Raw genomic sequence first — 15,708 nt, forward strand, 5'->3', positions numbered from 1 at the left:
AGACTGCTCAATGATGCAGAGATGCTACTCATCAGTGTTGAGGAACCACCCACATTCGTGCTAGCCGAGCATGATAGAAACTGGCAACGGGCGATGCTGGAGGAGATGAAGGCGATCGAGGAAAATGAGACATGGCAGCTCGTCGATCCACCTCCAGGATGCCGTCCGATCAGCATGAAGTGGGTGTACAAAGTCAAGCGGGACAAGCTCAGTGCCATTGTCAAGCACAAGGCATGCCTTGTCGCCCAAGGCTTTGTTCAGCGCGAGGGCATAGACTTCAAGGAGGTCTTTGCGCTAGTAGCGCGCATGGAGTTGGTCTATTTGCTACTAGCTTTGGCAGTAGCAAAAGACTGGTGCGTCCATCACTTGGACGTTAAATCGGCCTTCCTCAATAGCGAGCTGGTGGAGACGGTCTTCGTCAGGCAACCTCTAGGTTTTGCCATCAAGGGAGAGGAGCACAGGGTGCTCTGACTGCGTAAGGCGCTCTATGGGCTACGGCAAGCCCCACGAGCATGGAATGCCAAGTTTGACACCACGCTGGGCGAGCTTGGGTTTCAATAGTGCGCAACCGAGCACGCGCTCTACATGCGGCGACGGGGGAAGGAGGAGCACGTCGTTGGTGTGTATGTGGATAACTTGATTGTCACCGGCGCGTGCACGGAGGACATCAACAGCTTTAAGTGCGAGATGGCGGCTCATTTTCGAATGAGGGATCTCGGCACACTCTCCTACTACCTCGGCATTGAGGTGAGACAGGGAAAGGAGGAACTCACGCTCGGTCAGAGCGCATATGCCTCCAAGCTGTTGGAGAGGAGCGGCATGGCTGAGTGCAAACCATGTGTGACTCCGATGGAGGATTGGCTGAAGCTAACGAAGGCTAGCACCGTGGCGAAGGTGGATGCGACACTCTACCGGAGCATCGTTGGTGGTCTACGCTACCTAGTCCACACGAGGCCGGACATTGCGTTCACCGTGGGCTACGTCAGTCGCTTCATGGAGGATCCCAGAGAGGATCACTAGGCTACAGTGAAGCGGTTACTGCGCTACATCAAGGGGATGGTGGATCAAGGGATCATTTTTCCCAAGACCGGCGGGAGTAGGCTGCAGCTCACTATGTTCAGCTATACAGACATGGCGGGGGATATCGATGGGCGACGGAGCACCTCTAGCGTGCTCGTCTTCCTTGTGTCGGCCCCAATTTCATGGCTATCACTAAAATAAAAGGTGGTGGCGCTATCTACGTGCGAGGTAGAGTATGTAGCAGTGGCCACAGCAGCGTGCCAAGTTGTGTGGCTACGCCGGCTGCTGGATGAGCTGACTGGTGTGGAAGCTCACCCACCAGCACTGATGGTGGACAACCAGACCACCATCGCCCTTGCGAAGAATCCAGTTCTGCACGACCGGAGTAAACACATCGACGTGAAGTTCCACTTCCTCAGGGACTATGTTGATGGTGGGCAGATCGTCATCGAGTTCATCGAAACTGGTCGGCAACTCACGGACGTCCTCACCAAGCCACTCGGATGTCTTCGACTCACGGAGCTGAAGGAAATGATCGGCATGGAGGGGGTACAAGGGTTAGCAGTAGGATTAGAGGAAGAATGTTAGATTATCTACTGCTACCTTATGTGAACACAGCAAGGGAAGGGCGGCGCCGAAAAGGCCTCCTGCTGTGATACTGTAGTCGCTGTAGGTGCAGACGCTGAAATGCTCACCTGCAGCACTATAGGCACATGCAGTGGCCAACGCAGAGTTTGCCCTGTATGTTATCTAGTTACTGTTACAGTATGTGCATTATACTAGGACTAGATGAATAGAGTTATATAAATAGACTACCACGGCAACTTAATAAAGAGAGTTTAGATTTGCCATCTCACAGACAGGGCTTCGGCCAATGCTGGTGTCTTGTATTGTGTGTGCTTGCTCTGTTCTCCCTTCTTCTTCTAGACCCAGCCATAGTGTGTGGGGACGGACAATGCTTGTTCGTGGTTGGCACGGCTAGTGGATGCTCGACAATACTAGTAGGCGCTCGGCAAGACTGGTGAGTGGTTCACTCATCTGAGCCGGTGATCCTGTGGGCCAACACACACCACCCGTCAGCTCCTAGAGAAATTGCCTACAAGTTTTGTGCTCATTTCTTGTCTCCTCTTTTGATCTCCATCCACAAGTTCCTGCTTCAAAATTCCTATTTTCCCCACATCTAATCAATCACAACACCATAAACTAAATTTATCGATGAACGGATCTCGATTCAGAACTAAACTGTGCTACTGTTAGTAAGTCTATTTTACGTAGAACCCGTGTCCTCAAGATCACGATCAGAAAAGTGTGCAACTATTATTCAGACTTGGCATTGCACTTCCATCCAGGCACTACGTAAAAAATGATTTTTAGCAATGGTTCAATTTTTTTGTAGGGGCGGCTGGTGATGGAGCCGCCCCTACAGTGGCGTGCTTGGGTGCCCAAACACCAGCCGCCCCTACAAATGGAACAGCAGGGGCGGCTGGTGTTACAAGCCGCCCCTACAAATGGGGTCTGATTTGTAGGGGCGGCTCAATCACCAGCCACCCCAGGAAATGCTATTTGTAGGGGCGGCTAGTGATTGAGCCGCCCCTACAAATGGCCCCGTATTTATAGCTCTGATTTGTAGGGATGGCTCAATCACTAGTCGCCCCTACAAATGCCCCCCATATAAAACAGATGCAGCACCTTCTTCCTCCTCGGGCCACTCACTCCAACCCATGAAAGAAAGGTGGGGAGGCCTTGGGCACCTTCCAAAAATTGCTCTACTAAGGGGGAAGGTTTTGGTCTCAAATCCTTTGGTGGAGAGGTTGTAGAAGGTAAGAAAATACTATTCCATACTTTTTTTTGAAGTTTTAATGGTTGGTTAGTGAGTAATTAGAGTTTTGTTTTTCTCTCTCTTCTATGGTGCTTGAGCTACTTATGAAGCAAATTAGACCCGAGTTTTAAATGTACTAGGGTAAATTAGGGAGGTGAACAAGATCATACCCTTATTTGGTCCATGTTTCTTGATTTTAGTGAACAATTAGTTAGTTTTATGGATGTTTCATGTGCATGTGGATCTAGATCTAGGGTTTAGTTTTTTTATTAATTTTGTTTTTGTAAATTTATGTTTGATGAAATTGGAGTAGGGTTTGTATGAAAGATATTGGGTAAAGTATAATTGTTGCTAATTGTTGTCTTTGAAATTATTTATTGTAAACAATAAATATGTATTTTAATTATTTATGGATAAATGGGCTATTAATTAATTTTCCTTTACCATGGTGTGTTTGTATGCTTCATGTAATTATATTAGATTTATATTCATATATATCTAAAGTATATACAATTATTCTCAAGTAATTATTAATTTGTTTCATTTTTATATATATCTGAATAAGTAGTCCTTTAATGTTTATTTTATTGTTGTTGTAAAAGATGGAGTACAAGAACTCTTGGATGTATGGTTCATTAAGGTTCAAGGCAGGTTTCCGTGAAGAGGTGGATAAATTTATTGAAGCCGCAAAGAAGCATGCAACGACATTGAAAGAGAATAAGGATACAATTATTTGCCCATGTAAAGATTGCAAGAACCGTATAGCATGGACAGATATGACTATCATTAGATCATATTTGATTATGCGAGGATTTGTTGAGGACTACACAGTGTGGATTCATTATGGTGAAACGGTTATTGTTAACGATGAGGATGAGGAGGAATACGATGACGAAACCATAGAATCCCTGTCCCAATATTCAGTAGAGCTTGATGCAAGAATAGATTTCGAGTTTGGCAATGAACAAGGTGGTGATGCTGGTGGTTGGGATGGTAATGACGAAGGTGGTGCCAATAATGATGGTGGAGCACATGTCGGGGATGAAGATGATTTGGAGGACATGATTCGAGCCCTTGGACCAGAGATTTTACTAAATAGCCCGAAAGGTCTAGAAAATTTGGAAAGGGTGACAAAAGCATCGAAGGAGACTGTGTATGGTGTTGAAAAGGGTTGTCCGACACATTGGACATTGCTATGTTTTGTGCTTGAGCTGCTCATCCTGAAGGCTAAGTATGGCTGGTCAGACTGTAGTTTCAATGATCTATTGCATCTCCTGTCATGGGTGCTGCCACAACCAAACTCAGTTCCCACCAACACATACCAAGCGAAGAAGGTCATAAGTCCATTGACAATGGGGATTGACAAAATCCATGCATGCCCCAACCACTATATATTTTTTCGTGGTGAAACGTTCAAGTCACTGGATAAATGTCCCCGGTGTGGGGCCAGACGGTACAAGAACAATGACCTTTACGGTGGGGACGAAGCCTCCACGGGGAAAAAGAGGAATAAGAAGGGTACAAAAAAGGTGGTACAAGAATCTCAGCCCCTAGAGGACACTCCATTAGGCAACGATGCAAAGCAGAGAAGAATTCCTGCCTTGGTAACGTGGTACCTGCCAGTGATCGACCGCTTGAGACGTATCTTCCTAAACCCTAAAGAAGCCGCACTCATGACATGGTGGGATGATGAGCGCAAGGTGGATGATGATAAGATTGCACACCTGATGTTGTAGTCAGTGGCAAAGGTTTGATGAGAAGCACAAAGAATTCAGCGATACCCAAGGAATGTACGGTTTGGCTTGAGCACCGATGGAATGAATCCCTTCAATGAGAGGATGAGCGACCATAGCACATGGCCAGTGATCTTGACCATGTACAACATCCCAACATGGTTGTGTCAGAAAAGAAAGTACCTTCTCCTCACTATTCTTATTTCTAGCCCTAAACAACCAGGCATTGATATAGACGTGTTCCTCGAGCCTTTGATGCAAGAAATGGAGAGGCTATGGAGGCATGGGGAGCAGATGTACGATGTGTTCCGAAAGGAGGACTTCATATGTAGAGCAATAATATTTGTTACTACTAATGATTACCCCACGCTATTTGCTTTGTCTGGATAGATCAAAGGGAAGACGGGATGCTTGGTTTGCTTGGATGGTACTATATGGGTGTACCTGGATGCATCCAAGAAGATAGTTTACCTAAGGAACCGACGCTTCTTAAAGACAAGTCACAAGTACCACAACAAATTGTTCTTTAGATTTTATGACAACGCTCCGAATTGAACCCCCTCTAGAGAGACATAATGGAGAACACGTGTACAGAATGGTGGAAAACATACGCGTCGTCTATGGAAAGAAGAATCCAGATGGGACAAATAGAGATAGAAGCACACCTCCTGTCGAAGGAGTACCTTTCAAGAAACAATCGATCTTCTTTCAGTATCTGCCTTATTGGCCAGACTTGGAGGTCCCCCATGCCATTGATGCTATGCACGTGTAGAAGAATGTCTTTGAGAGTCTCATTGCTACCTTGATGGACATAGGCAAGTCAAAGGATGGTCTGAAAGCACGGAAAGACATGGTGCAGCTAAACATGATGCCATAGCTTCACCCGGTACCTAGGCTAATGGAAAATACACTCTGCTCGCGACGTGCTTCAACCTAACACCAGACGAGAAGAGCGCTATATGCACTTTCCTAACGGGAATCAAAGTCCCGACTGGGTTTTCAGCAAATGTGAAGAAGCTAGTGTCGATGAAGGACTTGTCAATAACACACTGCAAGGCTCACGATTGCCATGTTATGCTGATAGTGTTTCTACCTATTGCAATCAGGGCTATAAAGATGGAGTTCTTGAAAATGGCCATCACCCGCATGTGCTACTTCTTTTCGAAGATCTCACAGAAGACGATTGGCAAGCAAGAGCTGAGTGACCTACATGAATTTGTGGTGGAGACACAAAATCAACTGGAGATGTGTTTACCTCCTGCTTTTTTGATATAAATGCCACATCTCATGATTCACATGTTCATTAGATACAGACACTGGGCCCTTGCTACTTGCAATGAAATGTGAGTCCTACGGCGGTTCATGTCGGTTCTAAGTACTCTATTTGCATAATCGAGCATACCTAGAGGGCCATGATAGAGGGTTACAGTACTGAAGAAGTCGTCGAGTGCTGTCAAGAGTACCTAAAAAGTACAGAAAGGGATTGGTAAACCCGATTCTCGTCACAAAAGGGTAGGCTGGCTGGGAAGGGCACCAGTGGTAGAAAAGTGTTCAGTCAACCATGATTACAAAGAGGTGAGTCGGGTGCATTAAAGTATCTTACAGAGTATATAACTGATGTCAACTGTACATTGATGAAAGCAACTTGGGTATCATTATGGCGGAGAGAAATAGCCTTTCGAATAATTGGGGGTCATGAAACAACACAAGCCAAAAAGCAACGACTAACTATATGGTTAAGGACCAAAAATATACCGCCTAGAGAAAGACCTAGATTCCTATTACCATCAGTAGGTTAGCGGAGGGGCCATCGAGACAAGTGACATCTTGGAATGCTTATGACATCAATGGGTATACGTACTATACCCACGCAAAGGATAGTAAATATGTGAACCAAGACAGCAGCGTTCGAATAGAGGCTCTTGATGGATTGGGGCGAAAGATCCAATACTTTGGCATCATTGAAGAGATATGGGAACTTAATTATGAAAGGGATATAACGGTGGCCCTATTTCGATGCCGCTGGATCAAACAACACCAACTGAACGAGATTGGATTGAGAGTCCTGGACCTCGAGAATCTAGGCTACCAAGATGACCCTAGGGTGCTCGCTTCATGTGTCGCACAAGTTTTCTATATGTCTGACCCACAAAGTAACCTCCCCCCGAAGAAGAAGACAAAGCACGTGGTTGCCTCCGGAAAATAGCACATTATTGGAGTTGATGCCATGGACGATGTTGAAGTTTACAATAACTATGATGAGATGCCGCTATTCACAGCTTTCCTAAAAGATCGAGAGAATTCCTTATTTGATACTGGTAAAATGAGTCGTTCCTTTCTTGGCCCTGAAATTTTCTTCGCTCCCTATTGACACTCACTTCAACTTTTCATCCCTAATTTGACACTACACGTTAAATCTGTTAGCTAAACGGCGGTTAACTGGCTGTTAAAAAAGACATTTTTGCCCCTAGAAAAAAAAGTGGCGAAGCAAATTTGAGAGGAAGAAAAAACCTGCGCCCGCCTCTGATGCATGCGCCCAGCTGCAAAAAAAAGGCGCAGGTTTTTTTTTCTCTCAAATTTGCTTCGCCGCTTTTTTTCTAGGGGCAAAAACGTATTTTTTAACAGCCAGTTAACACCGTTAGCTAACGGATTTGATGGTAGTGTCAAATTAGGGAATTCTCCTCAAAAAGATCAGTGTTGTGGAAAAGAACCTCCCCAAAGACATAATGCCATGGGAAAGAAAAGGTGTTAAGGGGAAAGTCGTTACGGCGGGCTAGCTAATTGTTGAACGTGTAGTGTTTGTGTAAGTGTGTGTTTGTAAGACTTCATTTATGCATGCGTGTGAGACTATATATTTATGTACGTGTTTAAGACTACATATATTTGTATGTGTGTGAGACTACATTTTATGCATGTGTGTGAGACTACCCCTTTACAACATCTAGATGACTCTATTTGAACATCCACTCTATTACTACTAAAACTTTATGAAATCACTTAACACTTTATGAAATGAAGAAATGACCAAAATAAAAGTAGAAGATCTTGATGAGTTATACAACTTTTATATTCATCATCTTTACAACTGAAATCATTTACTGTTTAAAAAATCAGGTTTGAAGCTGTCATTTCTAAAATTTAAAATTTGAATTATTCAAAACTAGTGACAAAGATAGATGACTAGACTAAAATGATAGAGCATGATTTTAGAAAAGTTTAGGGAAAAACCCATCATATTTGGAGTTAGTATGAGGGAGAAAAACTAGTTACAAGTTTCAGCCATAGATTAAAAAGAGAAATCACACTTGTTCATTATTGATCATCATGAACAGCTGTGATTTTTCTTTTTAATCTCTGGTTAAATTTTGTAACTAGTCTTTCTCCCTCATACTAACTCCAAATGTGATAATTTTTTTTCTAAAATTTTCTAAAATCTTGCCCTATCAAGTTAGTGTGTTGATTTGGTCATTCTTTTCATTTGACAAAGTTTGAGCACTTCAAATTTTCAAATTTAAAAAAATGATAAGTTTGAATGAGATTTTCAACCATTAAATGATTTCTGTTGAAAAAGTGATGAATACCAAAGTTATATAACTCATCAAGATCCACAACTTTTATTTTAATCATTTCTTAATTTGACAAAGTGATAGTAAACATTATTCATAAATCAACAAGTTTTTCGTATAGTTCATGAAACTATGAGTTATATGTGAATTTATGAACAATGCTTACTAAGACTTTGTCACATGAAGAAGTGATCAAAATAAAAGTTGTAGATAGTGAGGATTTCAACAACTTTTATGTTCACGACTTTTATTGTTGAAATCATTTAAGGTTTCAAAATCTTGTTTGAAGTTGCCATTTAGTGAAATTCAAAATTTCAACTATCCAATTTGGTCAAATGAAAATATGATCAAAATAAAAGTTGTACATATTGATGAGTTCTACAACTTTGATATTCATGAGTTTTTTATCTGAAATCATTTACTCTTTCAAAATATTGTTTCAAGTTGAAATTGTTTGAATTTTAAAATTTGAATCATTCAAACAAAGTCACATGACAAGATGACCAAAATAAAAGTTGTACATGTTGATGAGTTATACAGCTTTTATGTTTACAACATTTTCATTTTGTTTCATTTAATGTCATAAAATTGTAGTCGAAGTTTTAAAATTCAAATATTTAATTTTTGCTTTTTGTTTTCTATATTGTTTTGACTACAATTGTTTATATATATATATTTCTTCATATATAGAATAATACAAAATATTATATTTGTGCATATACACAATTTTTTATATTACTTTGTGTTTTTATGATATAAAAAATATAGAATTTATAATTTAAAAAAATAGAAAATATTTGTAGGGGCGGCTGGATCAGGAACCACCCCTACAAATAGTACCGAGTATAAATAGGGAGAAGCGCACGGGAGTCATCGTCTGGGCGCTGTCTTCTACCTCTAATGCCGTCAGGCTGCCCGCGCCTAGGGTTTCCGCCGCCGGTCCCGCGCCCGTCCACACCAGCCCCCGGCGCCCGCCCCGGCGCACCGACCCGGCGTCCCGCGCCCGGCCCCCGGCGCCCGCCCCCACGCGCCGACCCTCGGCGTCTCACGCCCGGCCCCCGACGTTCGTCCCCGCGCGCCGTCCCTTGGCGTCCCGCCCCCGCACCCCGGCGTCCCGCCCCCCGCACGCCAGTGCACATCGTCCATCTGGACCGGTAAGTGTCAGATCTCTGCTTGCTCTACGAACTCTGCTTGGTCTATGAAGTACGATCTCTGGTTGCTCTACGAACTCTAGTTGCTCTACGAACTCTGGTAGCTAGGTTCCATCGCCTAACGCCTTGCATATGCTCGATGAAATGCCCAGCCAGTGCCTTGTCTTGATTGGGCAGTAATGTATCTTCCTTCCATGATCGTTACAACAATGGGTTAGTGACACAGATGGAAAATATAGCACATGATGTAGTAGATTGGTTTGTGAATCTTTTTTCTAAGAAGTCCTACTAATATATAAAACTCCTTTCTTTACACTGTCTTTTTTGTAGCACTTGAAGATACCTTGATATCAGTCTAGCAATAGCAGACCATGTATGTCTATCTATAGCATCAGTAATGAATTATAGATAAAATAGGACTCATTTTTTTTGCATTGATGCCGATCTAGCTATAGCAGACCATACATGTATCTCTAGCATTAGCAAAATAAATTGTAGATGAAATACAAATGTTTTAGTTTAGTTTTAAGCATATCTTTTTCTGTTCAAAAAGAAGTATATAGTTTTTTGGACTATATATTTTTAGCCCTTTATAAAGACATTTATGGCATTAATCTAGCCATTTTTATATAGATACAACTTGGAGACATTATGACATAATTACATCCAGCCATTTTTATATAGCTCTATCTATTTTTGTATTGGTCCCACCTATTTTGTCACTCTATACCTTTTTGGTACTTTTAAGTACTTTGACATTGATACCTGTTATTTTTGCACTGTTTGCTTTCTAGGGATAGATGGTCCTTATTTTTTTCGACCACTGTGAAGTCCTTCAAATCTTTCTCGAACAGAACTATGACTAAAACGCCCTAGTTTATTAGATACAAGTATAATAATTCAACTAAAACATATTAGATACAAGTATAATAATTACTTTAGAATATATCTAAAGTCCTCTTTGCACAAGCCATCCACCTCTGCACTCTCCCCATCCAGGACTGCTGCTGCCCTTGTAACCAACACACCAGGCTTGGAACTGCTCCCGGCGCTAAAGTCAATTTGCCTAGGTACCTGTGGCTTCATCGGCTGCTGGTTCACTAGCTATGGTGTTTTCCGAACAACCGGCAATTTTTGAAGCTGAAGTTTCTGAAGCTGAGGCGCCTTTTGAAGCTGAAACTACGCTGCGCTAGGGCTGTCCACTGCTCCGTTGTTGCGGTGTGCAGCTTCATTGCTCACAATCAACACACCATTGCCAAACTTTAGCTTGGTTACCTCAACCTCAGCATGAACTCCCTTCGTGGTGAGATACCAAAGGCAATATCCGCGTGTTCACGTCTTGAAACAATCGGCCATGATAGCAATTCCCTCGAAGGTGAGATCCCTCCAAGCCTTGCTCGGTGCACATCCCTTCAGACTATTATTCTTGGCTACAACAATCTTCAGGGAAGCATCCCTCCACAGCTTGGCCTGCTTCCCAGTCTCTACACGCTGTTTCTCCCCGGCAATAATCTCACAGGAAGCATTCTTGAATTTCTTGGGCAGAGCAAAAACCTGACATGCGTGAATCTTCAAAATAACAGCCTTACTGGTGGGATACCCCGTGCTCTGTTCAACTGCACGTCTCTTTATTACATAGATCTCTCACACAATGCTCTTTCCGGGTCTGTCCCACCTTTCTCTCAGGCATCTTCCTTGGCACTGAATTACCTTAGCTTATACGAAAATCATCTCTCTAGAGAGATTCCTAGCTCACTTGGTAATCTTTCTTCCCTGGCTTTCTTACTGCTTTCTCATAACAGTTTAGGAGGAAGGATTCCAGAGAGCTTAGGTAAGCTTAAAACCCTGCAAGCACTAGACCTCAGCTATACAGGCACCGTTGCACCTGCACTTTATAACATCTCCTCTCTTACTTTTCTTGGACTTGGGGCCAACCAACTTGTAGGTACGCTTCCCACCAGTATCGGCAACACCCTTACAAGCATCACATATTTGATATTGGAAGGGAGCAGGTTTGAAGGTCCAATTCCAGCTTCACTGGCCAATGCCACAAATTTGCAATATCTATATCTCCATAGCAATTCATTCACAGGTGTTATTCCTTCACTGGGATCCCTGACCTTGTTGAGTTACCTAGATCTAGGTGCAAATAGGCTTGAAGCTAGAGATTGGTCTTTCATGTCCTCTCTAGTCAACTGCACACAGTTAAAAAATTTATGGTTAGATAGAAAGAACCTCCAAGGTATAATATCTAATTATATCACCAACATCCCAAAAAGCTTAGAGGTCATGGTTCTAAAAGAAAACCAATTCACAGGTTCTATACCATCAGAGATAGGAAAGTTCATGAATCTCATAGTAATTGAGTTAGATAATAATTTTCTTTCAGGGAAAATTCTAGACACGCTTGGGAATCTCCAAAACTTGTCCATTCTGACCATATCCAAAAACCAACTTTCTGGAGAAATCCCAAGATCAATTGGGAAGTTAGAGCAGCTTACTAAACTTGTTTTCGAGGAAAATAATTTGACCGGGCTCATACCTTAGTTTAGAGGGCTGCAAACAACTGACAACACTCAATCTTTCTTCCAATAGCTTGTACGGAGGCATTCCACGAGAACTGTTTTCGATATCTACACTTTCTGTTGGCTTCGACTTGTCCAATAACAAACTCATTGGAGACATACCATTTGAGATTGGTGGATCGATCAATCTGAATTCACTTAGTCTTTCCAACAATCGATTATCAGGTGAGATCCCCTCCACACTTGGTCAGTGCCTTCTTTTGGAGTCACTCCATTTAGAAGCAAATAATCTGTAAGGAAGCATCCTAGATTCTTTCATCAACTTAAAAGGCATCACTTTGACGGATCTTTCACAGAATAACTTGTCTGGTAGAATTCCTGAACTTTTGGAGTCACTTAGCTCTTTACAGATTCTAAATCTATCCTTCAATGACCTTGAGGGCCCTGTCCCTGGAGGCGGCATCTTTGCTAAACCAAATGAAGTGTACATCCAAGGAAACAATAAGTTGTGTGCAACGTCTCCTGATCTACATGTACCACTATGCTTGACATCAAGACCCCAAAGAAAGAAGCATGGCTACATTTTAGCTGTTTTGGTTTCACTTGCTAGTGTAGCTGCAGTAACAATGCCATGCGTTGCTGTCATTATTTTGAAGAAGAGAAGGAAAGGAAAGCAGCTAACCAACCAGTCATTAAAGAAGCTAAAGAATTTCCTTACAACGCACAAAAACATACTAGCAAGTTATTCTTACAAATCATAACTTGAACTACACGCTATATATAACATAGCCCTTTACATTTTGCAGTCACCTATTATTCTTCTCTGTACTTGTTGTCTTCTCTGTACTCCTCTTCTACTACTACTCTCCTCTACTCCTCTCCTCTCCTAAGCAGATGTTGTTTTTTTTGCAACTTCTACTACTTCCCTACTACTACTGTCTACTACTTCTGATTGTCCGATCTGCTTATCAGGTTCGGAAGATATTAAGCATACGATGTTCTTACATTGTCATGTTGCTTTTTCTAGGAAGCAGCACCTGCTTTTTTTTGCCAAATCTCCCCTCTCCTCTATTTGTTGCCACCTTTCCTATCCTCTATGTTTTGGAAGCAGCGCCTGCTTTTTTTGCCAAATCTCCCATCTCCTCTCCTCTCCTTTGTTTTGCCGATGATGAAATTGCCCAAGTCCATACATTATATGGAATATGAGCTGATGATCAAGAACTTGTGAGGAACTTGGCATCATTAGCAGCCGCCCCTACATTACCTTCTCCTCTCTTCTCTGTTATGATACCTTGATGCTCCAAGTTCATGATCAAATGATGATTGACATGTTTCTGAGGCCTCTACTACTGCTACTACTCGTTTTTTTGATATATTGTTGTTTTATAGGACTACTTTGGTTTATAGACCTTTTTTATTTCTTATACCTTCTCGCGTACCTAAAGCACACTTTCTTGCATATATTAGAACAAAGCGCAAAATAATGTCGCGGACATCAGACAGTGCAGCCCGATGCCCTGAGCCTAATGAGCAGGCAACCCTTGAGGAGCAAGCACTAGAGGACCAGCTTACTCAGGAACAGTTCGATAACAAGGTAGAAAAGGATCTTGAAGTGATGCTTACTCAGGAGCAGTGTGACGAGGAGGAAGGCCCCAAAGGAGAGGATGATGATGATGACTCAGAAGAGGGATATGAAAGTCCCGAGGATCCTTTCCCACGTGAAGCCAGAAGGAGGCCAACGGAGGAAGATTTGGACAAGGATTTTGACCCGAACGAGGAGGTAGGGAAAAAGCCTTAGCTTGTAATTTTTCCTAAATCTTTGGCTGTGTTACCTCTGCTAACACTTTGACCTATCGTATATACAGGTCCCTCCTGAAACTCAGAAAAGACGACGTCGACATCCGCGACATCTCGCTGGATAAGACGAAGTAGAGGAAAGGAGAGTAGAGGCAACAGCCACAGAGATGGATCACGATGCCTCTGCTCCACAAACTCAAGACACAACCATGACTACCAAGCCTAAGAGGAAACGAGGGGATAGAAAAGGAAATTTATATCCAGATAAGGCATGCTATGTGATAACAGAGGTCGGGCCAGCAGGGGAGATCCTTGAGCTGAAGGAATTAAGAGGAAAATTCCGTAATGCGATCGGGGCCCTAGTAAGAGATAAATTGAACCCATCAATCCCTAACTAGAAAGAGGTAGCAGAGAACACAAAGAATGCACTATGGGTTAGGCAGCTGAAGGTCAATTTTAGATTTCCAGAGGGTAAGCACGAATTGGTAAAAAAATGCTATCAGGATGATGGGAGAGTCATTCTGACGTTGGAGGTCAGAGCTCAACATGAAGTATATCCAAAAGGGGTTAACTCCCTTCAACGAGTTCGACAAAATAACTCCTAGTCAATGGGAGGAGCTCGTGGCTCAGAAGACTTCACCGAAGGCATTGGAGCTCAGTGCCCGTAACACCGAGCTGGCGAAGAGGAACAAACACCACCATCATCTAGGCCCTGGTGGCAACTATGCCAAGGAAGAGTAGTTTAGGAAGATGGACGAAAAGGCCGCAGCTGCTGGGAATATCAATGTGACGAATTTGAAGGTACGCTCAAGAAACTGGATATATGCGAGGAGTACAGAATCATTCGGTAGTAATCTTAAGTTTGATAAGCCGGAGACCCAAGAGGCGGTATCAAGGATACTGAAATATGATGAAGACAAGGAGAAGGGCTCATTCAATCCTTCCAGAGAGAGGGACGAGCTTAGCCTTGGCTTGGGAAACAAGGAGCACACAGGCCGCACCAGGGGGTCAGGGAAAAGGACGACCTGGAAGCAAGGATTCAAAGAGGATAGGCACATGTACAAGAAACATGGCCGAGACCGAGAGACTAGTCTTGAGCTCCAAGTGAAGGCTCTAGTTGCGAAGGCGCTGGAGGAGCAAGGACTGTCTATGGAGCCATGGATATTAGTGACACCGCTGGGAGAACTGGCATTAGTTGGCAGCCCTCCGAAAGTCCCTAGCAGCCAAGGTTCCACTACATCCACAACCCCAGTCGATCACATACAGGAACCAACTAGTTGCACCTTGGTGTTTCTCAGCGGCCGGTAGAACACTGTGATGGAGGTGGCAATGGGTGTGGCACATCCTCCTGGTGGCTTACACCACAATAATAAGATACCGCCGGACTACACTAGGGTCAAGGTGCATATAGTCAAGCCCGAGTTCATGCAATGGAGGATAGACTATGCAACTCCCAAGGGGCTGGTGTTACTTGGAGACATTATGGGGCAGTTCATCCTCTGGCACAAATGAGACATTATATTGACTGCTTCTTTGCCGCCTCCCCCCCTCCCAAATTTGGAGCGAGTTGTTGAAGTCGAGGAGATATTTTCACCATCTCGTGACCCCCACATTCCTGAGATGCGACATTCTTCCCCGCCTCCTAGCGAGCATGTGCCTGATGAGATGCCACAAACTTCCCCAACTCTTACCAAGCAAGTGCATGATGAGATGCCACAGTCTTCTCAACAAGCACAACCGATACATGAACAACGAGTGCCTTCTAAAGAAGGTGATGCATAAGAAGATGAGGACGTGCCTGAATGGGAACTTCAAAAGAAGATTCCAATCAACATAAGGCCAGTTTATGTTCCGATCAAAGATGTCTCATCGGTGTCCAAGTGGTATTCCCATGACCAGTTCAAACCTGAGAACCAAGTTAAAATAGTCCCATCATGGGGTTCTGAGGAGGCCATCACTAGCAAACTCCACCAAATTGCAAAGCAGTATCCAAATATTGATGCCATCAAATGGTCAAAGGATTGCCCAAAAACATATGAAAGAGGCAAGCCCTTCCTACCAAACTAGGACATCCAGCGCCTACCACTTGGAATGAGA

At 43.2% G+C, this 15,708-nt stretch overlaps 1 protein-coding gene and 1 pseudogene across 1 annotated transcript; both read left to right on the top strand.

The window, feature by feature from the left end:
• The first annotated feature begins 585 nt into the window (after positions 1–585).
• LOC136465060 (uncharacterized mitochondrial protein AtMg00810-like) lies at positions 586–1,020 on the top strand. The gene has a single exon (XM_066463950.1). It carries the CDS (start codon positions 586–588, stop codon positions 1,018–1,020), a length of 435 nt encoding a protein of 144 aa, XP_066320047.1.
• A 327-nt stretch (positions 1,021–1,347) lies between these two features.
• Positions 1,348–12,575, top strand: LOC136465061 (receptor kinase-like protein Xa21; annotated as a pseudogene).
• Positions 12,576–15,708: the final 3,133 nt, after the last annotated feature.

This window comes from Miscanthus floridulus, chromosome 7 (genome assembly GCF_019320115.1).
Source record: "Miscanthus floridulus cultivar M001 chromosome 7, ASM1932011v1, whole genome shotgun sequence".
Lineage (NCBI taxonomy): Eukaryota > Viridiplantae > Streptophyta > Magnoliopsida > Poales > Poaceae > Miscanthus > Miscanthus floridulus.